The following is a 27,614-nucleotide window of genomic DNA, read 5'->3' as shown; positions in this document are numbered from 1 at the left end:
AGAGCATCCACAGATATTGGACTATGCAACACAATTATCTTGTTTGTTACTCGCTTGCCTGTTTGGTAGTCTCTTGACAAAATATGTACCGAATGTGATAAAAATCAAGCATCTTGTCAACATCATCGTATTTCGAGTGATCACTAGTGATGGCAACATTATGCCTCTATTCATTTTCCCACATGGAGGCCTACATCAAGTGCCTGGAGGAGGTAGTGGTGCCCTGGGTCAAGAGGGTGGTTGCTGGAAGACCCTATGTTTGGCAACAGGATTTTGCACCATGCCAAGCAAGTAAGAGAACCCAGTCATGGCTGTCAGACAATTTTTGTGACCACATTATCTGGCCACCTAACTCCCTAGGCTGCAACCCCCTTGATTATTATGTGTGGAACACCTTTGAGCAAGAGACCAACAGAACTTCTTGTAACACCAAAAATGAACTGAAGGCAAAGGATTGTGGCAGCATTCACAGACTTAAACAAGGAGGCCATTCAGAAGAGTTTCAGGAGATTCCAAAGTTGTCTAGAGGCCGTGGTTGAAGCCAATGACGATTTTATTGAATAAATTTATTTTTTGGTATTTCAAGATATTTTTATGTAATCTTGGTAAATATATCTGTTGAAATGAGATGTCAGTTTATTTTCATTTTTGCGTAATATGGACAACAATATATTCCCTGCACCCTGTATATATATATATATATATATGTATATATATATATATATATATATATATATATATATATATATATATATATATATAAGCATGTGTGTGTAAACAGATGTGTGTGTGTGTGTGTGTATAAACACTCATGCATACTCACACATACACATATGTACCCAAATCCTTTCATTATTGTATCCTTTCATTTATTCAATTTTACAGAAATTCTTAATAGTATAACTCAGGTTTGAAGTTGTAACATGCAACTGGAATATATGAAGTGCAGTGTGCATTTTTTGCAATATTTCTACGTGTTGTGCACTTCCTTTGAACTTTTGAAATTTTTGTTTTTATTTTTTTAATTGATGCTAAAATATACATATATATAAGAAAAATATATGAATTTAGCTATTATTTATTATTATTTAAAATGAAAATAAGCATTTAAAATACCTTTCAAAATATTATCTGCTTAACAGCATTTAATTAACTATAGATTGTTGAACAAATATTTTAGCTGTTTGTTGCTGTTGTTGTTGTTATTATTCTTTTAAAAGCATTTTTAAAGCATTGACATTAAAAGAATTAATAATTATTTACTGCACTTATGAGCAAATCTCTGCTACACTGGATTTAAAACAAAACATTTAAGAAATCAATTAATCTCAAGGAGATTCTGTGAGTAGTTGTATGACTGAGATAGAAAGCAAATAGTTCTTTTTAATTTTGGTACAAGGCCAGCAGTTTTGAAGTGGAAGAAGCAAGTCAGTCACATGAAACTCAGTACTTGACTTACTCTTCATGTTTTGACCCGTCAAAATGACGAAAAGCAATGTCAATCTCATCAAAATTTGAACCAAGAAAGTAAAGTGTAACAAGCCAAATGAAATGCCACTAAACAATTCTAGCTATCTGCCCTACTTATTTCAATCATTAGACTACAGCCATGCTGTGGCACCACATTGGAGAATTTTAGTCAAATGAATTGATCCCAACCTCACCCCCAGCTCTTATTCTTTTAAAGCCTGGTACCTATTCAGTCAGTCTCTTTTGCTGAACTGCTAAGTTATAGGAGATATAAACACATCAACACTAGATGCCAAGTGGGGAGACAAACATGGACACAAAGATGCACAGACATACAGACAGACATATATGTGTGTGTGTGTGAGTGTGTGTGTAACATGCTTCTTTCAGTTTCTGTCGACCAAATCCACTCACAAGGTGTTGGCTGACTTGAGGCTACAGTAGAAGACACTTGCCCAAGTTGCCATGTAGTGGGATTGAACTGGGAACCATGTGGTTGGGAAGCAAAATTCTTACCACACAGCCACGTCTGTGGCTGTAGAGGGCAAAAATTAGTATATGAAATAAAACTGAGTTTGTTGAGAAATTGTGAGCCTAAGGAAATGGGAATGAGGCATGGGTAGGGCAAGTGAATTGATGAGTAGTTGTTTGTAATTAATTGAATGAAACAATGAGGTGATGAGCGAATGAGTAAATGAGGAGGTAGGTGATTGATCATAGAAAGGAACATGTAATTTGGAGAAAGAATGAATGATGGAGAAACTAGATGATGAGAAAAACGAATTACTGAGTGAATAAAACAAGAAGCTTATTGTGAAAATGAATGAATGTACAAAATGAGTGAGTGAAAAAAATTAATGAAGGAGTATTTACATGATTAGAGAAGTCAATTAATAAGTGAATAAAAGGAGGTTAATGGTGAGAGTGAATGAAAGTATAAATGAAAGAGTAGACAGATGTGTGTGAATGAGTAAAAATGAAAAAGGGGATAAAGTCACAAATTATGCTTATCCCTTCATTTTTGTTCAGATTTCTGATAAAGACTTCCTTACTTGAATCTAAAGAGTGATGAGGCTATGTATATATATATGAATATATATGTATGTATATATATATGTATATATATGTATATATATACATATATATGTATATATATTTATATATATATACACACGCACACATACATGTATATTATATGTATACACACACATATACATATATATATATATATACACACACATCTTTGTATACATATATACACATATACATATATACATGTATATGCATATATGTGTGTGTGTGTGTGTGTGTGTGTGTGCAAAAGTGATGTTGTTCATGTTATTTATAACACCACTCCAAATATACCTGATGTAAAAATATTAAAAAAAAAAAGAGATATCTAAATTACTATTACAAACGCCGCAAATTCATCGAATATACATTTTATGTTTGGTAAAAAAAAAATAAATAAAAAATAAATAAATGATAATAAATCGTTAAACTATTTCAAAGATCGGTAATTTATATGAAAAAAAACCCCAACTAAAAACAAACTGGAGAGTAACAAACAGACTTATCTAAATAAAATGTCCTATCAGTGAGTTAAATTATAACAATATCCTGCCCCTCCTCTTCCTCCCACCTTTACTTTTTACTTTTACTCTCTTCTTTTTCTTTGCAAAATAAATAATTGCTGCAGATTTTATAGCTTTCTTCATTGATTTTTACCAAAAGAGAGTCATTAGACTTTGTGGCTACTTTCTACCCTCTTGCTGTACTATGACATCATTGCTATCACTAATAAACATAGCTACAGTCGATATGAAAGTGTGGTAGAGATAGCTGAGACAATAGTGCGCCAAGCTATACTTTATAGCGTTTCATGAGGTACCTTATTGGTTTCATTACAAATCCCAAGTGGAGGTCTGTCGATTTTTAACTTTCATCTCTCCAGACTCGATATCTAAATTCAAAGAACTACTCCCTTCTCCTGCAAAGCTAAAAGCTGATCTTGCGCCTGTTCAAAAGAAATTATTCTTATAGTTTTATAAGGTCAGTGAAAACAACATAAACCATAAAGATTTAGATTGAATATTTTACAGTATATTGTTTATTATTTGAGGAATTTCGATTCAAATCCCATAAGTTTAACCCTTTAGCATTCAGATTACTTTGTCAAGTGTTATACTTATATATTCACATTTTATAAAATTAATCCTGTATTATCTCATAGCTTTGAGATTTCAAAGATGTGATTGTTTATTTTTAGAACGAGATTGTAGAGTAGGTTTGAGAGACTAGGTCTGGCCAATTTGAACATAAAACAGGTAGAATATGTGTGCTGGATATGGCTGGTTTAAATGTTAAAGGGTTAATTTTGAATTTTTGCATTTCATTCCTTTATAGTTGATGAGAAAATATTAAGTAAAATATTGCGGGTTGACTCAATTGATATTATTATTTCCATCAGTCCCTCGAACTTCTCACCTGGCACATAGCCCCCTTCTCTCAGTTCCACTCCTTCTTTTTCAGCTGACAAGTCTTTCTCTTGCAAACTATTTGGTGACCTTGTGGATGCTGTGTCATCATGCTGGTGTCACATAATAAGTATCCATACTGGTGCCATATAGAATGCAAATGGCAAAAAAAGTATTTTGTCAAACAACTGATTAAGCAACCAATCCATTAATTAGTTAATTAAATACCTAACAAATTCACTAATAATAGAGTGAAACTGAACCAGTGTGTGTGTTCGTTTTTGGTGTAATGACCCTCCCAAAATACAACAAAGTTGATAACAGAGATAACATACATAAAACAAGCCTATAACTGCAAATGAAATCTGCATCAAGGGCTAAATTGTCAGAATTTTCATTGTTCTATCTCTTCTATTTGAGGGCCATTTTTCACTAACTCACTAGATTAATGAGGCATAGCCTTCTGTTTAAACAAAAGGCCACGTGTTTATGGAAGATGCAGATTAGATTGCATGACAGTCATATGTATATCAAACACAGATGATTTAAATGAGACAGATTATAGTTTAACTAAAAAGGAGCATTCCATCGGTTATGACGATGAGGATCCCAGCTGATCCGATCAATGGAACAGCCTGCTCGTAAAATTAACGTGCAAGTGACTGAGCAATCCACAGACACGTGTACCCCTAACGTAGTTTCCAGGGAGACTCAGCGTGACACACAGAGTGTGACAAGGCTAGCCCTTTGAAATACAGGTAATACTCACTTTTGCTAGCTGAGTGGACTGGAGCAACGTGAAGTAAAGTGTTTTGCTCAAGGACACAACACACCACTGGGAATCGAACTCATGACCTTATGATCGTGAGTTTAATGCCCTATCATCATTTTTATTATACTACTTGAAGAAGATAGTTTAACTAGATCACTGATTATTCTACAGCTTATATGATGACGATGATAAAGATGATGATGATAAAGATGATGATGATAATGATGATGATGTCAATGATGATGACACCAAAGATGACGATGATGATGATGATGATGATGATGATGATGATGATGATGATGACAATAATGATGATGATGACAATGATTATTATTAATAAGGTTGTGAGCTGGCAGAATTGTTAATACCCTGGGCAAAGCAAAATGCTTAGCGGCATTTTGTCTGTCCTTACATTCTGAGTTCAAATTCCACTGAGGCAGACTTTGCTTTTATGTTTTTTGGTGGGGGTCAATAAAATAAGTACCATTCAAGCCCTAGGACTGATGTAATTGATGAGCCCACTCCTCTAAAATTTCAGGCTTTGTACATTTTTGTTGGCATTCTAATGATTCTGCCCGCTCACCGCTATAATAATAATAATAATAATAATAATAATAATAATAATAATAATAATAATAATAATAATAATAATAATAATAATAATAATAATAATAATAATAATAATAATAATAATAATAATAATAATAATAATAATAATAATAATAATAATAATAATAATAATAATAATAATAATAATAATAATAATAATAATAATAATAATAATAAAAAAAATAATAATAATAATAATAAAAAAAAATAATAATAATAATAATAATAATAAAAAATAATAATAATAATAATAAAAAAAAATAATAATAATAATAAAAAAAAAAAATAATAATAATAAAAAAAAAAAAAAAAAAAAAAAATAAAAATAATAATAATAATAATTATTATTATGCCCGGATGCAGTACCAGGCAGTGGCTCTCATGGCTTCTGCTCTTAATTGAATGGAAGTGTTATTATGTACATTGTTTTGTCTTGGTATAAAAAGATGGGCAAATACAACAAATATTCTTCTCAATATCACAGATTTGCTTGTCAGTTGTTTGACCTTAAGCAGTTGAGCATGTCCCTTGGTGGCTGACGATATGTGCATATCTGATCATGAGCAGAAGTAGTGGGGGAGCATCATAGCCATGTGTTGAGAGGAATTCTTTGGGGTTTGGATAATTCACCTTTGGAAACATGGGTGTTTTGCTCAACATCTTTAAACAAACCTTATTCAGGGAACTTTTGAGCGGTATGGGCTACTCGACCTGAAGAAAATTCTAACTGGGCCCCACCTGCGAGGTCCTGCGCTGTTTATCTTGATATGAGACCATTATATCGCGCACATATGGTTGTGATGCATGTGCCTGGTGTACCCTTATCAGATGGGTAGTCATGATGGGTATACTGGGCTTCGTATATTTTACCCCAGTGTCACTTTGATGGCATGCACTGCTCTCTCACTCAATAATAATAATAATAATAATAATAATAATAATCATAAATAATTTGAAACTGTGCGAAAAGTGGGTGCTAGAGAGAAGCAAGATGTGGTATGAGCACAAACCACAGAAAGTGGCAGCATTGGAGACTAGTAAAATCCTCTGGGATTTCCCAATCCGAACTGCTAGAGCATAACAAACCAGACCTAGTGATAGTTGACAAGATGCCACACGTGCCATATTATTGATATTGCATGCCCCTTTGATCCTTGAATAGTCAAGAAGGAAGGCGAAAAGACCGAAGGGTACAACCCTCTTGAGCATGAATTAGCCCAGCTATGGAAAATGAAGAAAGTGAAGACAGTGCCAATCATTGTTGGGTCTTTGGGAACAGTATCAGAAAGCATCAAGAGGGATATCAAGGAATAGAGTGCCCAATAGAACTGTTATAAAAGGTTTGCCTCCTTGGCATGGCCAGTATAATCAGGAAAGTATTAGATGGTTGAAAAGAATGGATAGCATTATACCATAGGCTGCAGGCAGCAAGCCTGTTACACATGCAAGACTCCAGGAGCTGCAACAAAACCTGTGATAAAAAAGAAATAATAATAATAATAATTCCTTCTACTATAGGCACAAGGCCTGAAATATAGGAGAGAAGGGGATATTCGATTTCATAGACCACAGTATTTGACTGGTACATTGAGTCTGAAAACATAGAAGTCAAAGTTGACCATGGCAGAATTTGAACTCAGAATGTAAAAAAAAAAAAAAAAAAATGCTGCAAAGCATTTTTTTGATGCAGTAATAATTCTGCCTGCTAACTGCTTTCAATATTAATAATAATAACAATAATAATAATAATAATATTAATAATATCAAGAAAAAATACTCACTGTTTTCCTTTTGGTCTAGACTACTTGGGCCTTCTAATTTAAAAACTGTAAACTGAAGTAAAATTTTACTATTGTTTGAAGATGCTTGGATTTGCCATTCACAATGTGTAACTGGTTTATATTTTAAAGGATATTCTGGACTCTGGATTAAACCTCCCCATCTATCATTGACTAATTCAGTGTTGCTGCAATCTACAAAAGGTAAAAAACAAACAAAAACAAGATTATCATCAAGGAATATAATAATGTTTTAATGTTTTGTCTCCATTTTCTTCATCTCTTTCTCTCTCTCTCTCTCTCTCTGTATCTTTCTCTCATTCTCTCTCTCTCTCCTTAAAAAAAAAATAATAATAATTTTTCAAATACAATCAATTTTGAACAATTTATCAAACTTTTCTGATTCTCATCTGAATTGTTTTCATTTATGTAAAAGCATTGCAGATAAGAATGAAGAAAAACAAATTTGATAAATAGCTTTGCAATCACTTCTCAGAAAATAGTGAGAACTCAGAAGTTTAATTAAAGTGAGTAAAATATTTAATTTTTAAAAAAAGAAATTTTTTAAAAATTCAAACAAATACAAAACAAATATAGCAAATAAGGCTTTAAAATTTTGAGAAATTGTATCTAAATTAAGAAAACAATGTTTGAAGATTTGATAAAACTCATAAATTATATTAAAATATGGTACTGCATTAGGAGAGGGAATACAAATATGGGAATATGACCTTGTCACAATTGCAGTTAGTTTACTATTTTTTCTTTTTATCATCTTTAAAGTCTGATTAATAACGAAGAGAAATTAGTCTAGATATTTCTCATTATTCATACTTAACAACTTTTCACTCAATCCATATCTGTAACTGATGACGGTTTAGAAAAAGAAAGCACAAGCCTAATCTCAAAATAAACATTTTTCAGTCTAAATCAGCACTCCCTTGAAATATTTCAATATAAAATTGCAATAATAAAAACCAAAATGATATGACACAAAGTAATAAAAAAAAAAGAGCAGAAAATAATTTTATAAAAGTTATAAAATACAGTTTAATTCTTTTAGTCTAAGAATTAAAAATAGAACAGGAACTGCAGTGACTTTCTCTCATTTTAGAAGAGTAAGATTGGTCCTGTAGCATCAGATGGTTATTTTTTAGTTGGAAAGAATGATATTGATAGGAATTGAGAATCTGAATGAATGTCATGGGATCTAGAAGGTAGGGTGCAATGTTATAAGGCCAAAACAGGAGAAAGGAAATGTCTGCTTCAAAATAAGTTCATAGAAGCAGTGTTACATTTAAATAGGAAGAAACATCAAGGAGGAAATTGAGATTAAGAGGAGTAAAGATGCTGAACTAGTGAAGCAATGCCATACTAATGAAAGGCTAGTGAGGTGTGTTCCCATTGTGGTACGATGCATAGGGTTTGCAGGCCAGTTCCTCTGCAGAGCTGACAGCATGGTTGATATCACGGAAGTCAATAGACAGAAGGACATTAGGTTGGCTATGGAGGCAGTAGAGGTTAGCTCAAGGTGGATGCAGATCAGATGTGAGTACTGGAAGAGGTAATGCTACCAAGGATAATACTAGCTCAACTGGAGTTGGGGCTTGATTCATCCCAGCTGGATCATCTGGGTTAGGGCGTCTGATGTTGAAAGACCCAAAATATCGAATGACTCCTGGAAAAATCACTGACGATGTACTGCGGTGCATCACAGAATGATGTATGGATAAACTTTGATTGTGAATTTACAATTTGAACCAGATATTTTATTTTATCTTTTCTTACAATTGATTATACTACTTCTAGTGTTAGAAACAAGGACAAAGAGTCTGACTTATTTCATGTCTCTGAAGAAGAGAAGGTCATTCTAGTTTGCTCTGTTTTTTATTTGACACTTTCTCTTTAACCCTTTTGTTACAATATTTCTGCCGAAATACACAACCTTTGCTTCAATTAATTTTGAAAATAATAAAGTATTTAGCAGAATAACATAATGGTTTTTAATCTGGTCTAGAACATACATTAATATCAAATTTTAATGAAAAGTTTTAAAATGGATCATTTCAAAATATGAAATTTGTATTACAAAATCCAGTGGTTTCAGTTGGGATGGTATCAAAAGAGTTAAATGAATAATCTACTAGAGAGAATACTTGAGTTAGTTTAAAGTAGAATGTGTAAAGTTTGTAAAATTTTTCACTACAAACTACCTGTGAAATATGGTCAAAATAATGATTTTAGAGTATTTTTATGTTTATTCTTATTACAAGATGTATTGAACTATCCTACTTGAAGAAGATGCTAGAATAGTTAAGAGTTGGGAGCTTGTACACTTGTCAAAAGTTGTTATTCACAATTTGAAAGACAAATGGATGAATATTTAAAATGCTTGAATCTGGAGTCTGCTGTCGTCTTCCACCATGCCAGCCCAGTCAAATCGTCCAACCCATGCCAGCATGGACAATGGACTTTATGATTGTTATTTTTTTTTTATTCTTTTCCTTGTTTCAGTCATTTGACTGCGGCCATGCTGGAGCACAGCCTTTAGTTGAACAAATCAACCCCAGGACTTATTCCTTGTAAGCCGAGTACTAATTCTATTGATCTATTTCTCTGAAGCGCTAAGTTACAGTGACATAAGCACACCTGTATCGATTGTCAAGCAATGATGGGGGGACAAACACAGACACACAAATACACAGATGCACACACACACACACACTCACACACATGCATGCAGAAACACACACACACACACACACACACACATGGAGACAAGTATCGAAGGTCTCATGTGACAGGCTAAATAATTGTTGAGAGATTTCAGTCCTCTACATGAAACCATCGATAGTCTTATTAACTCACAAATAAAGTTTGTGAGTGTGTGTATGTATATATATATATATATATATGTATATATATGGATCAAAGCAGTTTGACTCAATTCCTTAGTACTCCAAGTTTCAATCCTCAGCCATTGGAGATTCAAATGTCCAGTGACTGAGAATTAGCATCATGCTTTGAAACTCAGAGTACTTAGGAATTTGAATGAAACTGTTTTGATCCATACATATAACTCTCAATAAATGAGTTAAGTGCTCTTCTTTCGTTTGGCCACTCAGTCATAAATAAATATATACATACACACAGACACATACATACAGAGAAAGGAGAAAGAGATGTCAACATCATATTCCAATCAGTTTGACATCCAATTGTCATCAGATGTCTTATTCTTGTAATGTGTATAGTAATTAAGAATATAGGTAGTAGTCTATGAGAAGTGTATGTAGTATGTGAAAAAGAAGGCATTAATTAAATGATGCAGGAGGGTGATGAAGATTAATTAGTTAAGTAATTTTTAGAAACAAATTAAACTTTTGTACTTCTATTAATTACATTGAAGTTGTCTGAATTAAAATTTTAAAATGATCTCATTTTTCAGAATCCATTTTAGTGGTGACAGATAAAGGGTGAAAGTTTGAAAAAGTTTCCCATTGGATGTATTGAAGAAGGAATGCACTGAGTAATTAATGAATATTATCAGCTCAGTACTAAATTAATTCTAGAGTTGGATATATGTTGGTGTTTAGTGTTAGGCCAGACAGGATTGAGCAAGCCTACACTTAAAGCATTTCTATGGATGTGAGTGTCACAGCTTTTTAAAATTTAATGTACATAAAAATGCTTCTCAACATCCAAACAATGTGTCCTTCCTATTTTTAACATGGTTGGTATGATTTGATGAAGATTTAGCTACAGTTTCTAATTTACTAAACAGTTCATCAAATTAAATAAAGTGATACTGTTTGGTGATTTGATGGTGAGTATTGGCTTCTTTAATTGCAATAGCTAGATCAGGCTGTTATCAGTTTTCTTTGCTTCATATATATATATGTGGGGGGGGGGGTATGTGTGTGTGTATATATATATATATATATATATATATTTATTGTTAGATTTAGGGTTGGTCATATTTTTGCCAATTAAATACACGCACTATATACTTGGTTTTCATTTCAACTTAATTATTCTTATTCTAATGACCTTTGTCGTAAATCTTTCATCACACATCCTATGACCCTCCCACTGTTCAGTGACTCTCCATCACATGTGTCTCTTCCTGTTTCATTTAGAATGGACTGTGTATATATATATGTGTGTGTGTGTGTGTGAGTATTTTTTCACACTCACACACAAACACACACACATATATAGCACTGACACTTGTCTAACTCATTATAAATTTTTTAGAATATATTTTGTCTCAATCCATTGTGGTAAGAATACAACATTTCTTAATAGTCTTATAGAGAAATAAGGCACACATAACCTAGTAGTACAATGAAATTAAATTTCATATTTAAGAAATTAAAAACTTAGTCTTATGCACAGTCGCAAGTTGTTTATTCATTAATGTATTTATATAAAATTCATGAAAGAACCAAAAGTAAAAAACACGAGAAGGAAAGAAATTTAATATTTCTAATTATATTGACAAGCAGATTCTAGTTTTGGCATTTCTTTTGATCTTGAAAATCTGATTTAGTTGTGTCAGATTTACATAAATCAGGAAATGCATGTCACTGAATATAATACGTTTAACAGAGCAGAAAGCAATTTTAAAAACAGAAAAAAAAAAAAAAAACGAAAAATTAAAACAAAAAAAATAGAAATTAGCAGAAGTGGTTTCAAATCATGTTAAATATGAAATTAATGTTTCTCAAAGTAGGTATTAGATTACCATTTTTGGAAATAAAAGAGCTATTCAGTCATACAGAAAGAATTCAAGATTTTAATAAATATTAATCAAATACAATCCTTGTTTTGTGAGCTGTTGATTTATTTCATTTAAAACGTACCATTCTTTTATGATCTCATTTGGCATCATCAATTTGGACACAATTGCATTTAATATTCATACTTTGAAAAGGTTATTTCTATACGAATTTTAGTTCTACTGCCAATGTGGCTTGTTCTTAAATTACTACCACCAAAACTGATATCAAATTTGAAATATTAACAAAAGCAAATGGATAATGGCAAACCTTTAATTTATAGCTAGTAATTTATGGAAATTGATGCATTATATATCTATCTATATTCTAGTAAACCACGTAACATATCTACATATATAAATTATGTATTATAGCAAGTAGCTTACTGTCTTCACCTACAAATAATATGTAACAGGTGCATTCAAAATTATTTACTGTCAGCCTATCAGAAATTCCATTGCACTTCTTGTGCATCCATTGTTTACACCTTATAACTGGCTGTTCCATGTCTTTCCAATAAACTGGTGTTGTTTTTCAGGCAACCATAGCACAGCAGATCAAAGGCATTCAAATGGAGCCTATTCCATGACAATTTTCCTCCTTAAACATACGGCATTTAGGACATTATTAAATAATTCCCTTTCTTTTTGAAGACAGTGTTGAAAGATACAAAGGAAATCTGACTCTTATTTATAGCTGGTCAAATGACCAGGTAAAGAATTTCTCTATTAATTAATAATACGATCATCTCCATAATTATTTTCAAAATAAAGTCACAACAAATACTCTTCCACAGCATCACTGTTGTCCTATTCTTACATCCTCATCGTGTGGAGGTGCAATGGCCCAGTGGTTAGGGCAGCAGACTTGCGGTCATAGGATCACGGTTTCAATTCCCAGACCAGGCGTTGTGAGTGTTTATTGAGCGAAAACACCTAAAGTTCCACGAGGCTCCGGCAGGCGTTTGTTGGCGAACCCTGCTGTACTCTTTCACCACAACTTTCTCTCACTCTTACTTCCTGTTTCTGTTGTGCCTGTAATTCAAAGGGTCAGCCTTGTCCCATTGTGTCACGTTAAGGGTACATGTGTGTGTGGAGTGCTCAGTCACTTGCACGTTAATTTCACGAGCAGGCTGTTCCGTTGGTTGGATCAACCGGAACCCTTGACGTCGTAAACGACGGAGTACCAACAAAAACATCCTCATCGTAGCAGAAACAAGTCTCCTTTTCTAAGGCCAAAATATACTTCAGCTCTTAACAATTACCAACTTCATACATAGTTCAAAACCAACATGACCCACCACCACCACCACCACCAACCAACACAGCTCTTTCATACAGCTCTGTCTCATTATTCTGCATTGTCTGTCACTACTACAGTGACCTTTGATCCTTGGTGGTTGTGGTTAGTCTTGTTCAATTCCCTTGTCTCTACTTTTTTACCCCATCCAAGTTCATACTCTAACCCCATTCCCCAGACCTTCTTTCCAAGAATATCACCTTTCTCTAGAGGGGTGATATTCTTACTTTTTAAATATGTATTTTCTGCAGCTGTTCAAGAAAATAGCATTAACCAGACTGATGTCAATGGCCTCAGAGGAACTGTGAAAGCTTTGATTACAATACGTTCCTTGAAACCAAGCCATTTGAATAAATAGATGAATGAATAAAAATATATTTCATTGAAGTCCACTTCTCCACTGATCCTGTAATGATTCAGCTCCAAGAGCCAAATAATCAGTAAAGAGAAACTATTCCCTTGGTTAATTACATTTAAATTCCATGGCTAGAATGTACAACAGAAATAGTAGAATGGTTGTAGCTATTAACACTACTACTTACCCTCTGATATTTTTATCTTTAGCAACTTTTAGAAGCTAATTATCAATTCAACAGAAAAGACATTTTTAAAATTTTATTTTTCATCATATTAGAGAATAAGAGACATAGAAAGGCAACCAGAGATTCTCTACAGAGTTGTCTGTCCTATTTGAACTTGCAGTTAATCTCTCTCAAATCACAACCTATTGTCTTACAAAGAAAGAGCATGTTGAATAATAGGCCAATAGGTGCAATGTATGAGAAAACGATGAAATGATCACACCTGAAGAAGTTTTTTATTTTATATAGGTGTAGGCATGGCTCTGTGGGTAAGAAGTTCGTTTTGCAACCATGTGGTTATGATTAGATTCCACAGCATGATAGTTTAAGCAAGTAGTATTAAGAAAATTTAGCAGATAGAAACTGTGAAGAAATCCATTATATACATACATACATACATACGTATGTGTGTGTTTGAGAGAGAGAGAGACAGAAAGAGAGAGAGAGAGAGATAAGGAAAGAGAGTGAGTGTGTGTGTGTGTAGGTTGAAGGGATGATTATAATCTTGGCTGTTATTTAATTAGCTTTTTGTGCGTATTTTATTTTGATTTCTGTATCTTTTAGTATGATTAATTGTCTTAAATATTTTAGGATATATGAAATGAGAGCATTGAGTGTTCAGTTTATTCGCATGTTGTTGACAGAACCAGATGAATGCATTGCAAACTGTTTTAATAGATTGATCATGTTTTCAAATCAAGATATCTCAGGACGTGAAGAAACTAAAAGATGACAATTGCATATTTCTATATATTGTAGCATGTATTACATCACCGTGTATGGGATGAATTAAAAATCGTTCGTTTATGGAAACAATCATAATGTCAATTTGACTTCTTTCTTCACTTAAATTATTATGTATATATTATATATATATACATGTGTATATATACATTTGTGTTTGTGTGTGTGTTTGCACACACACACACACACACACACACACACACACACACACATATATATATATATATATATATATATATATACCATATATATACCATATATAAGGAACCCCTTACAAGGAACTCTCATGTATAAGGAACCCCCTAATTTTTTAGGCTTAAAATTTGGAAAAATGTTTTTGTAAGGTATTGTAATACTATCCATGTATAACAAACTCCCATACTGTTTTAACCTAATTTTTGACAAAAAAAGGGTTCCTTATAGATGTTAAAATATGATATGTGCTGTATATTGGCAAATGATGAAAATATCAGGGACAAACTCAGAAAGCCAGTGCTCTTCAAACGAGGGCCCCTGTTGATATTTGCTCAGCGCCAAGGTACCAAGATGCTTTCCTGTCACACGTACTGTCAGAAATGCAATGAACTAGTGATTGGCTCATTAGATACCTGTAACAATTAACATTATTGTTACAAAATCACATTGCAAAGTAAGTAAGTAACATATATAAATTCTCAAGGGATATGTAGCATCCATCTGCAATACCACAATCTGGAACAGTATCACCTGTCTTGTTCTCATATCCTCAACTGCCTTCATAATGTAGTTAATTAGATTCCAGTATTATTAGCCCCACCATCGCCGCCGCCGCAAACACCACCACCACCACCACCACCACCTCTTCCTCCACTAAAACTGCGATATTTTTTAATCAAGCTGACAAGCTAATTATCATCTCATAATATCAAATTAATTAAATGAATGAAGAAATCTAAACCCATAACAACAAATGTTGTGTTCTTGTAACGAATCCTAAAAGTAAAGTTTCACCTTTTTCCATATCTGCATTATGTAATTGCTTAACTCATTAGTAAGTTAACATGCTTCTGCAATGAGCTTTTCTTGTGGTTTTACCAAGAAATGAATGCTTTTTGTTACATTTATATATCTAGCTGAACCAATCCCTCTTAATGAACACTCTGCCCCCATCCACCCAACAGTTTTGGGAATACTGAATGTTCAATGAGACTTACAAGCAAATGTTGTGAAAGCTTCATTCTCTCTCACAACAAATCACTAGTGTTATCTTTTTTAACACGTTGCCTTACAAGCACGGATAAATCACATTTCTTGGAATAATGACAGATGTTTCTTTAATGCTTGTTTTATTTTATTTTGCATTTTGTGAAAATGAAGTGTCGTTGGTGACATGCTTCAAAATATCTAATTACTAACTCAGTGCATGTACGATGGTGAGAGGTACAAGGGGTTGTCTATGCAATTCGGAAGGAACAAATACTATAAAGGATTTTCGTTTGAAGGGCAGTGGTTTATCAGTTTTTTTCACCAATGTTTATATACTCTTTTACTTGTTTCAGTCATTTGACTACGGCCATGCTGGAGCATCGCGTTTAGTCGAGCATATCGACCCCAGGAATTATTCTTTGTAAGCCTAGTACTTATCTTATCAGACTCTTTTGCCGAACCGCTAAGTTATGGGGACGTAAACACACCAGCATTGGTTGTCAAGCAATGTTTGGGGGACAAACACAGACACACAAACACACATATATATATATATACATATACATATATACGACGAGCTTCTTTCAGTTTCCTCTGTCTTCCAAATCCACTCACAAGGCTTTGGTCGGCCCGAGGCTATAGTAGAAGACATTTGCCCAAGGTGCCACGCAGTGGGACTGAACCCGGAACCATGTGGTTGGTAAGCATGCTACTTACCACACAGCCACTCCTGCGCCTATGTATATATATATAATGCCAATATCACAGTATCATGGTATTGACCACACTGTTGGATGTTGCTATATATCACTGTTCTGTTCCCAATACACTTCACATTGTTTTAGCCTTTGAATGATGCTGACCCACTGTCTTGGGGAGTAGGTCAACATTCCTTGTGATCTGAAGGATATTCTGTCACAGGGTTGCTCATTTACAGCTGAGTGGACTAGAACAACATAAAATGCAACACCCTGCCTGGGAATCAAACCCATGACTTAGTGATTGTGAGTGTAATACCCTAACCACAAGGCCACATACCTTGAGAGAGAGATAGAGAGAGAATGTGTGTGTGTGTGTGTGTGTGTGTGTGTGTGTGTGTGTGTGTGTGTGATTTTAAGAAAGAGTAATTATTTAAATGCATTTTTTAAAAAGCAACAGAGAGGTGATATCATTGCTCAGAAGGAAGAATGTTTGAAACATAAGTGATTTTTTGGAGTTCATTAGAGTTGACAGACTGTGAATTAGAGATAGTCTGGTCAGTATACGTTGATTGCATTAGAATAGTTTGACAAGAAACATTTGATTTAAGAGACAAGAGATATATGGAACACATAGACAGGAATTTTAGCTAAACACGTCTTCTTTTATCTTTTACTTGTTTCAGTCACTGGACTATGGCCATACTGGGGCACCATCTTGAGAGATTTCAATGAAACAAATCAACTGCTGTACTTCTTTCTTTTAAAGTCTGGTACTTACTTTAGTGGTCTCTTGTGTTGAACTGCTAAGTTATGGGAACATAAAGAAACCAACTGTTGTTGTCAGGTGGTGGTGGGGACACACACAAACATACATATGCATACATGTGATGGGATTCCACACAGTTTCTATCTGCTAAATCCACTCAAAAGGCTTTGGTCAGCCTAAGGCTGTCGTAGAAGATATTTGCTCAAGGTACCATGCACTGGGACTGAATTCAAAACCATATGATTTGGAAGTAAACTTCTTACCACTCAGCCATATCTATCTCTCTCTGAAATTTTGTGTTAAATTCCACTTAAAAAGAAGCTTCAAAAACTGTTTACAGAAACATTTTGTAATATCACTAGTTACTTACCTGTATCTTTGTTTACTTCATCATTTCGAATAAATTTGTATCTGGCACGGAAACCCATGTCTGTTCCATCGTCATCAGAGTGAAACAAAATTTTCACTCCTTTCTCGGTTAGGATTGGACCAGGATTGTTTTTTCCACAGTAGCGTCGGATTACAGAATAGTTGTTAGGTCCTTCTAGCTGTTGGTAAATTTCTAAGTAATCTGTTGCTTTACAACTGAAACAGAAATAAAAAAAAAGATACTCATAAATATAAATATAAGTAGAAATAGGGTACCATCATCATCATTTAAAGTCCATTTTCCATGCTTGCATGGTTCAGATGGAATTTGCTGAGGCAGAATTTTTACAGTTGGATGTCCTCCTTGCTGACAACACTCAGATATTTCCAAGCAAGATCATATTTTCCTATTACAAGACTGGCCATTGCCAGTACCGCCAGTGGCACATAAAAAGCACCCTCTACACTGGCGTTAGGAAGGGCATCCAGCTGTAGAAACTCTGCCAGATCAGATTGGAATCTAGCATAGCCATCTGGTTCACCAGTCCTCAGTCAAATCATTCAACCCATGCTAGCATGGAAGTAGGACGTTAAATGATGATGATGATAAAGACAGGCTTTTCACAGAAGACTGGAAACAAACAAGTTCACTTGTGTGATGATGATGCTCATCTACAATCACTGTGTGCTATCTAGACGGGTACACACAAACACACACATACATGCAGTTATATACATATGTACACATACACACACCCATATATGTATGTATGTATATATGTGTGTGTATATAGAAAGATAGACAGAAAGACAGACAGACAAACAGAGAGACAGATAGATAGATAGATAAATAGATGGATAGATAGATAGATGGAGAGACCTCACCAAATTCACTCACAAATCCCAGGTCAGCTCAGGGCATAGTAGAAGACATTTGCCCAAGATACCGTGTGGCGAGACTAAATTCAAGACTGCATGGTTGAGAAGAAAGCTTTTTAGCCAAATTGCCACACCTATACACCCTTCCACACACAAACATAGTGTCTATACATGAGTGAGTAGACAAACAAAAGAAAGTGGCACTAAACACATTTGGTAAGAGTTACATATATTAGTAAATAATAGCTTAACTCAGTTTCATTTAGCTTCAACTTTTGTAGGTTTGCTCTACAAATTTACACAACTGTAAGCAGCATGGAGCTGAATCAACAAAAACTTAAGATATTTTATCTCAGATGAACACTGCAGTAATTTGCCTCTCAATGGTGTATATACATTAATACATAGACAACTATTTCAATTCAACACTGCTTCAGTTGTGTACAACACTGGATTATGAATACATATTACCTACATATATTTTTGCCAGTTATTTTCTTCCTCTATATGTATGTGTGTGTACAAAGTATACACTTATAGACATTCACCAACATAAATCAATATCAATTTTCCCCAATCAAATGCATGCATTAGTAGTTGATCACTGCTAATGATTTTAAGAGAACAGCTTCCGAAGCTAAGCCTCTGATAGTATTTGAGCTTAGCAATGAAAGCTAATGAAACACTAAATTATACAGTGCTGCTAATATTTATACCACTATCATACTAAAAAGATATTGCATGATTATTTTGCCTCAGAACTATTATTTGCAGTCTAGAAGTTTTTTGCCTGCTAGAAATCTTTCTCAGTCCTGGATTTTTTTCTGCAAGCCCAAACCTATGGATGTCAATGCAGGACATTGAATGATGTCAGATGGAACAGCTAGGTAAAAATCAACAAAACGTTTTGTCTTCTGATTAAAAATAAAGTGTAACAAGATGCACCTGCAATGGGCTTGTCCCATGCTGGTGGCATGTAAAAAGCACCATCCGAACGTGATTGATGCCAGGACCGTCTGACTGGCCCCTGTGCCGGTGGCACGTAAAAAGCACCATCTGAATGTGGCCAGTGCCAGTGCCCACTGACTGGCTCCTGAGTCGGTGGCATGTAAAAAGCACTATCCAAATGTGATCGATGCCAGGTCTGCCTGACTGGCTCCTGTGCTGGTGGCATGTAAAATGCACCCACTACACTCTCAGAGTGGTTGGCTTAGGAAGGGCATTCAGCTGTAGAAATATTGCCAGATTACATACATATATGTGTGTGTGTGTGTCACTGTCTAACAAGTGGTGTTATTAATTGCCAGTATTAAGTGAAATCATGTCAGGCCATGGGTGAGTATTACCTTACTTGGAAATAGGTGAGGGTAGGTGACAGGAAGGTCATCCAGTTACAGAAAATCTGCATCAGTAAACTCAAAAGTGAATGTTAAAATGATGATGAAATTACCTTGTTCTCATTACATAATCTGTCGAAGAACCGCAGAGAAATGCCCATATTAGGAAGAATACTCTACAAACTAAATGTCTAAATGACAATGCAACAATGACCAATAGTTTGGTTAGTAACCAAAGCCACACATGCCAGATATAGTTTGGAATATAGTATGCCTGTTATACTGGAAAGAGACTGCAAGGAACTAAGTATTATGTATCCAGTTCCAAAGATACAGTTTTATTTCTGTCGTAATAACTTCAGATGTAGTGGAGAAGTACAATTGCAGTTAACAGTAAGAGAGTCCACACGAAATGGAGACCATAAACTACTTAGCTTGCAAGATGTAATTGATGGTTTTTCTTTATTATCTGAATACAATTAGCACTACAGCTTGCTCTAAGAGGATTAAGAAAGTGACGAAAACTGTTGAAGTAATTTTTAAAAAAATCTAATTAATAGGTAGTCTATATTAAGTATGTGCAAGAAGTATGATACTGCATACTAATGAAACCTTATTCAATGCGGACCATGTACAAAGGCTGTGAAGAGGAACGAATTATGTGTGATAAATTGAATATGTACAAGTGACTTGTAAGAATGATGGATAAGGTAAAACCTGAGCTGAGCTTTATGGAAAGGATATGACTGGTATGAAAATAACTGTATATGGAATGTAATGACAAAATACTGACAAGGTGTAAATGAAAGGTGAGGAGCCATCTACTGATAGGTGGAACACACATGGTAGAGAAAATCACAGAAGACATGAGAGGAAATGGAGATATTAGATATCAACATGTTGTCCCAACCACCACATAAAATCAAATAAAATATTGGAAATGGTGAAGGCTGACCTCAGAATGCTGACCTCACAAAAGATAGATGATGGACTTCAATAAGTATGCTGGAAAAGGCCCAATCTATGCTAGAGAAGGCCCAGTCTATGCAAATGTAGCAAAGTAGACTAATGATGATAATGATAGTAATGATAAATAATAACTGTCACTCAATCAGCTACTATGATACGGGTTCCAGATGATCCGGTCAAGGATTTAGCCTGCTCGTGAAATTAACATGCAAGTGGCTGAGCACCCCACGGACTTGTGTACTCTTAATGTAGTTCTCAGAGAGATTTAGCGTGACTCAATGCAACAAGGCTGACTCTTTGATTTACAAGTACAACTCATTTTTGCTGGCTGAGTTGAGTGGAGCAACATGAAATAGAGTGTCTTGCTGAAGGACCAAACACACTGCCTTAGCCATGCATCTTCATGGTAGGTAACGTTGCTATGAAACCATCAGAATTACCAATTCTTTTCTACTCTAGACACAAGGCCTGAAATTTTTAGGGGGGGGGGGGGCAGTTGATTAGATCGACCTCATTACACAACTGGTACTTAATTTATCAACCCCAAAAGGATGAAAGGTAAAGTCAACCTGGGCAGAATTTGAACTCAGAAAGTAAAGACAGGCAAAATACCGCTAAACATTTCACCTGGCGTGCTAATGTCTTTGCCAGTTTGCCGCCTTTTACTGTTCTGCTATATAATAATGGTCTTGTATATTTTTTTCATTGAGCAAAATAAACTTTACAAAATGGTGAAAGCATCAAATAAGAGAAAACTAATCTATAAAATACCAACCACAAGTGACATGTTCAGGAAGTAAATTATTTGGCTGTCACACTTCCATTCTAAATTAAGGTCTGAGGTCTGTCATCTTACATGAATATATGTTCATTAAGACAATTAAATACACCAGAGATTTTCTATTAACTGCCACCCCCCCACCCCCCAACTCTTCCAAAACAAAACAAAACAACAACAATTTTTTTTTAAAGCTACTTCAAACTTCATCAAGTGCTCAATACAAAATGCATACCATTCCCCAATTCTTGAACACATTAAGGAGCTGGAAGCAACAACAATATAAAATTGCCTTCTTCACCTGTTAAATCTGTTTAAGTGAAATATTTCAACAAACAGAAGTTCAAATCACTTGAGAGCCAGATGATCGAGTTACATAAGAAAATGTTCATAAACCTATTCACCAGAGAGCTTATCTCCCAGACATGATTCTCCAACTATTGAAGCATAGTATTGAATATTTACGTTCACCAATCATTATATATTTATAGTCAATTTTCAAAATCCTTTGATAACCACCAATAAATTCTGATCACAAAAAAGTATTTCTGTTTTTATATTGCTTAATAGATTGTGCTTAGTTTTTGTATTTGCATTACGAATGAAGGTACAGCTGTATGATTAACAAGTTTGATATGCAAGCACAGAGTTCCGGTTTCAGTACCGGTAAGTGGAAAACATCTTTTATCATAGCTTTCAAGTGATCTTGGCAGCTGGAAACTGCAGAAGAGAACCAACCAGCCAGCTACCCAGCCAGCTAGCCAGTCAACCCGGTCAGTTCATTCATCATTATTGTTTGTAGTCATACTACTGGTCACTCTCTGAGTTATTTCTCTTAGTAAATTTTGTTTAAATTATGCAAATTGCCCTGAGCCATAAATATTTCCTCCTTTTTGTATATATCATGACCTCATGATTGTGAGCCTGTTGCTCTAACCACAGAGCCACTGGGCTCACAGTCATGAGATAGTGGGTTTGATTCCCAGACTGGGCTGTGTATTGTAGACAGATAGATAGACAGACAGATAGATAGATAGATAGATAGATAGATAGACAGACAGATAGATAGATAGATACATAGATAGACAGATAGATAGATAGATAGACAGATAGATAGACAGACAGATAGATAGATAGATAGATAGATAGACAGATACATTTCTTTTATTAGCCACACAGGGCTCAACGAAGATGGGACAAATACAATGTAGAGCTTTTCTTTTTGGGAGGGGGAAGGAAAAAAAAAAAAAAAAAAAAAAAATTGGTGGTGTCGATCAAAAGGGATCGTAGGAAGGGAAAAAGGGGCAGTTCGATCAAAAGGGATCGAAAAAAAAAGAAAAGGAAAGGCCAATCAATAGGGATCGTGTATCACACAGTAATGTTCTCGTGTAAAAAGAGGGGAGGACAGTTTAGGTTTAGCCGTGGAAGGAAAAGCCTACGGAAAAGACCACGGTAACCTTGGTCAATATTCTCATTGAAGAAACTATAACAGTAAGTGACTCTCTTTTGCCTTTTTGTTTTATTTTTTTTTCTTGTTCATAGGGTTATGCTCAAGATGGCTCCGTCGTTCACACGTGCCATCCTTGCTACATTCACCCATCTTTTTTTGAAGCATTCACTAGACAAGACTTCCCTTTCTACTCTCAACTTCCTCTTCAGGTGATACTTGAAGAAGTTGATGAGAGATTGCCCAGAGAGGAAAGTCTTTGTCTCTAGACCTTTCAGACGCGTCCACCATACACATTCTTTCGCCATAGCCACAAGTACGATGAAAATAGCTCTTCCTTCCCGTTTAAAGGAAGGAGGCGCGACAATATTCACGATAGACTCGGCTGATAGACCGACTCGTCCCACACGCGATAGCAGTTGTTCGACGTAAGCCCACAGCTCGGAAATGGTGGGACACTGTACGAGTGCGTGCAGAACGGTTTCGTCGCTCTGCCGGCATCTCGGACAGGTCGGCCCCGTGTTTCTCGAGCCATGCCTGTAGAGCTTATCCCGAACGGGTAGTGCTTCTCGATAGCACTGCCAGGCCAGGGATCTCTGGAAGTTGTCCATAGGTCCCGGCCCGAAGGTCGTCTTAAACAGGCGGGTCAGGTATTCCTCGTCGACGCCCAGGTTCGCCCCGAGATCGTCGTCGTACCTTCCCTCCACTAATCCACTATAGAATGCGTTAGTTGTGATGCAGTCGCTCAAGGTTGACCCGGGTTGTTGGAGTTGCCGAAGAGCAGCGCGACACTCGCGGTGCCATTCGCCCTTCCTCGGCCTCTTCTTGATCCATGACTGCAGTTCGGTCATGGAGACGAGCTGCGGGAAAGCGCGCCGCACAAACGGCGACCACACCTGTTCACTGCTGTCTACGTAGAGCCGGAGATGTCGCAGTCTCAGCGCGTGTCTGCGCATCATCAACCACGGCATGCCCAGTCCTCCTTTTAACGGGTGTTGGCAGCAAACGGATCGCCTAACCATCGGAACGCTTCCTTTCCACAAGAAGCGGAAGAGGATGCGCTCCAGTTTGGTGATGGTAGGGTCGGGACAAGGAACGACGGTCAGGCGGTAGTAGATGACGGACGCGATGTACGTGTTCGCCACCTCCGCCCGACCTTTCAGGGAAAGCTTCCTCTCGGCCCATTGCCGGGCTAGAGTGGCCACCCTTCTCGTTATCTCGTCCCAGTTCTTCTCCGTTTGGAGGTCTGGACCAAACCAGACCCCGAGCATCTCAACCGGACCGTCAGTCCAACGTCCCACGACGGAGGCGCTACTTGACGGCATGGGGTTGCTTCTCCAGGTGCCGAGCCGCAAGCCCACTGACTTATCCCGGTTGATTTTCGCTCCCGTTACCGCTTCGTATTCTCTCAGTGTCTCGCCGACAAGCTCGATGTGCTTTTGGCTAGACACTATGACGGTGACGTCGTCCGCGTATGACGACACGCTCGTCCCGCATCCCAACTCTCGCGGGATGCCCCTCAGCGTCGCCAGCTTCCGCAGTAGTGGCTCGAGAGTCAACACGTACAGAAGCGACGAGAGGGGGCATCCCTGACGGACCGAACGTGCAATGTCGAAGGGTCTTGATAGATGCCCATTGACGCGAACTACCGAACGGATCCCTCCGTACAAGGCAGCAATCCAGCCGCGGAAAATGGGACCGAAGCCGGCTGCTATGAGGACAGCCTCCAAGTATTGATGGTCTACCCTATCGAAAGCTTTCGATTGATCTAAATTGATCAGGGCCCCACCCATGCCAGGTTCCTTAACTACCCTCTCTATGATGTAGCGCATCAGATGGAGGTTGTCATGGATGCTCCTGCCCGGCACCGCGCACGTTTGCGCCTTGCCGATCAGTTTCTCGATGACAAGCGCCAACCGCTTGGCTAACACCTTGGCCAAAATTTTCAAGTCTGCATTGAGCAGAGTGATGGGCCTAAAGTTATCTATGACGTCCCACTTGTTTGGATCTTTCTTCAGCAGCGTTACGGCTCCTCGACTCACAAAACCGGGAATGCTCCCGTTTTGCTGCCAGTTGCAGTACACGGCCGCCAAGACGTCTCCAAACAAGTCTGGCTTACAGTTGTAAAGCTCGTAGGGCAGACCATCCAAACCCGGAGATTTGTCCCTCGAGCATCCCGCCATCGCGTCCCTCACTTCCGGCGCCGTGATGGCACCTTCAGACAGATAGATAGATAGATATAGTTTCTTCCTCTACTGGCAATATAAACAAGTCAATGTTTTTAGGAGAGGGAACTAGCCAATTACATCGACCCCAGTGCATAACTGGAACTTAATTTATTCTTTTCTACTCTAGGCACAAGGAGGGGGCCAGTTGATTAGATTGACCCCAAAAGAGTGAAAGGCAAAGTGGACCTCAGTGTACTTGAACTCAGAACGTAGTGACAGGCAAAATGCTGCTAAGCATTTTCCCCAGCATGCTAATGATTCTGCCAGCTTGCTGCCTTAATAATAATAATAATAATAATAATAATAATAATAATAATAATAATAATAATAATAATAATAATAATAATAATAATAATAATAATAATAATGATAATAAGAATAATAATAAGAATAATAATAATAATAATAATAATAATAATAATAATAATAATAATAATAATAATAATAAGAATAATAATAAGAATAATAATAATAATAATAATAATAATAATAATAATAATAATAATAAGAATAATAATAATAATAATAATAATAATAATAATAATAATAATAATAAGAATAATAATAAGAATAATAATAATAATAATAATAATAATAATAATAATAATAATAATAATAATAATAATAATAATAATAATAATAATAATAATAATAATAATAAGAATAATAATAATAATAATAATTCTGTTGTGTCTAGGGAAAGTCATTCTCTTTTGGTGTCTTATAATTTAACACACTCACCAATAAAACGACTATTGAAAAGGTTGTAAGACGCAATGAAATAGTATTCTGCTATGTATTCTGCTTGGTATGCTAACAATCTTGCCAGCTCAAATGACAACAATAACAACAATGATAATAATGATAATAATAATAATAATAATAATAATAATAATAATAATAAGTAATCAGGTTCAATGAGAGGAGAAAACATATCTAATGGAAAAAACTAAACCCTTTTTCCTATGCTATTTTCTTGAAATAATAACTTTCTTCTCTAGAGGAAAACACAAATAAAATGTGTCCATAAAGGTTTTTCTGAGCAGTTTCCTTGGATTTTAACACCAGCACTATTGTACACAAAAATATTGTTTGAGATAGGCAGTCAAAACAAATAATTCCTCTGATAATCATTTTAACTCTGTTATCAATATCAACATTATGCTATGGACTTGAGTGCATGATAATTAGAATATTATTTCATACCCAGATTGTGTGTATATTTCCATGTAAACATCAAATAATTTGCTGAAATGAGTACACAATTCAAAAGAAAAATGTACTTCTACACAGTTACTCTCTCTAATGACAATGTGAATAAATCAATGAGCGAAAAATAGCAACTGCATCTCCATCAAAGTCCATCATATTGTCTAACAACAGAAAGGATGTACTGGGGATGGTTGACCCTAAATACATTGCATCTGAAAATCAAATGATACATTTTTGGATCAAAGGTCCAAAGAATCAGCTCTGATCTAGGGCTCATTGTCGATTATATATACAGCAATTAATTGCAAGTGTTTCTAAAGAGTTTTAAATTGCCATGAGTATAAGCATATTGTTTACAATAAAACAGTACTAAATAAAAAAAACTCTCTGTCTGTCTGTCTGTCTCTCTGAATAAAACAACAATCACTATAGCACCATGATAAATAATATAGACTGATCAACACTCAAACACACACATACACACACACACACACACACAATACACTTGTATACATACATGCATACATAAGTACATATATACACATACATACATATATATATAAAGCAATAGACAAACAGGCAGACAAATATATGTGTGTATGTATGTACGTACGTATGTATGTATGTATGTATGTATGTGGGTTTGTGTTTATGTGTGAGTTCCAATAAAAGTTTGTTGTATTTTCTATTGATCTGTTTGTTGCATTACAAACTACTGTTAGGTATACTGTGTCAATGTTTGCAGTGATAAAACACATTAATTGGAATGTTACACCATACAATTCGATGACTTTGCACATGCAATTAAGGTATGCTGTGTGCCTGTGTAATGCTGCACGTGTGTGTATGAGCGTATGAGCGTATGAGCATGTGAGTGTGTGTGCGTGAGTGTGTATGAATCAACAACTTTTTAATAGAAAAATATCTGTAAAAGCATACATATAAAAACAAGAGAGGAAAAAAGCATTTTCTTTTTTGAATAAATGTAAAAAAAGTCAGCTATAATTTTTGATGAGTGTACAGGTATTTTCTTTCTCTTTTTTGTCTCCCCTCCCTCTTCTGTAGGGGTATAAAAACTGAAAATGATACCAAAAAGGTAGGAATGGTGAGAGAACAATGTAGTGTAGCAGAGGTTTGTTAGTCATGATGGTGACAACGACTCTGCAACCAGAGGCGTATTATCAAAACGCACCTAGTCAACCTTGTAAAGAAGTGGATAAAGAAAATTATTT

The 27,614-nt window shown here is 35.6% G+C and overlaps 1 protein-coding gene and 1 long non-coding RNA gene across 24 annotated transcripts in view; one reads left to right on the top strand and one right to left on the bottom strand.

The window, feature by feature from the left end:
* The window catches only part of LOC106869228 (uncharacterized), a 30,953-nt gene extending 20,138 nt beyond the window's left edge, over nt 1-10,815 (top strand). For both annotated transcript variants that reach the window (XR_016243336.1, XR_016243337.1), the window contains 2 exons: nt 7,239-7,310; nt 10,555-10,815. This is a non-coding gene — a long non-coding RNA (uncharacterized LOC106869228). The remainder of the gene's footprint in view (nt 1-7,238; nt 7,311-10,554) is intronic.
* The window catches only part of LOC106869227 (tolloid-like protein 2), a 1,141,949-nt gene that overhangs the window by 246,159 nt on the left and 868,176 nt on the right, over nt 1-27,614 (bottom strand). For all 22 annotated transcript variants that reach the window (XM_089358367.1, XM_089358378.1, XM_089358375.1 and 19 more), the window contains 2 exons: nt 17,534-17,748; nt 7,110-7,301 (listed from right to left, as the gene is read on the bottom strand). In XM_089358367.1, the coding sequence (XP_089214493.1) occupies nt 7,110-7,301; nt 17,534-17,748 (407 nt within the window). The remainder of the gene's footprint in view (nt 1-7,109; nt 7,302-17,533; nt 17,749-27,614) is intronic.

Source organism: Octopus bimaculoides, chromosome 10 (genome assembly GCF_046866305.1).
Source record: "Octopus bimaculoides isolate indiv1 chromosome 10, ASM4686630v1, whole genome shotgun sequence".
NCBI lineage: Eukaryota > Metazoa > Mollusca > Cephalopoda > Octopoda > Octopodidae > Octopus > Octopus bimaculoides.
The sequence above is the reverse complement of the archived record's forward strand: the minus strand, read 5'-3'. Positions and strand labels throughout refer to the sequence as shown.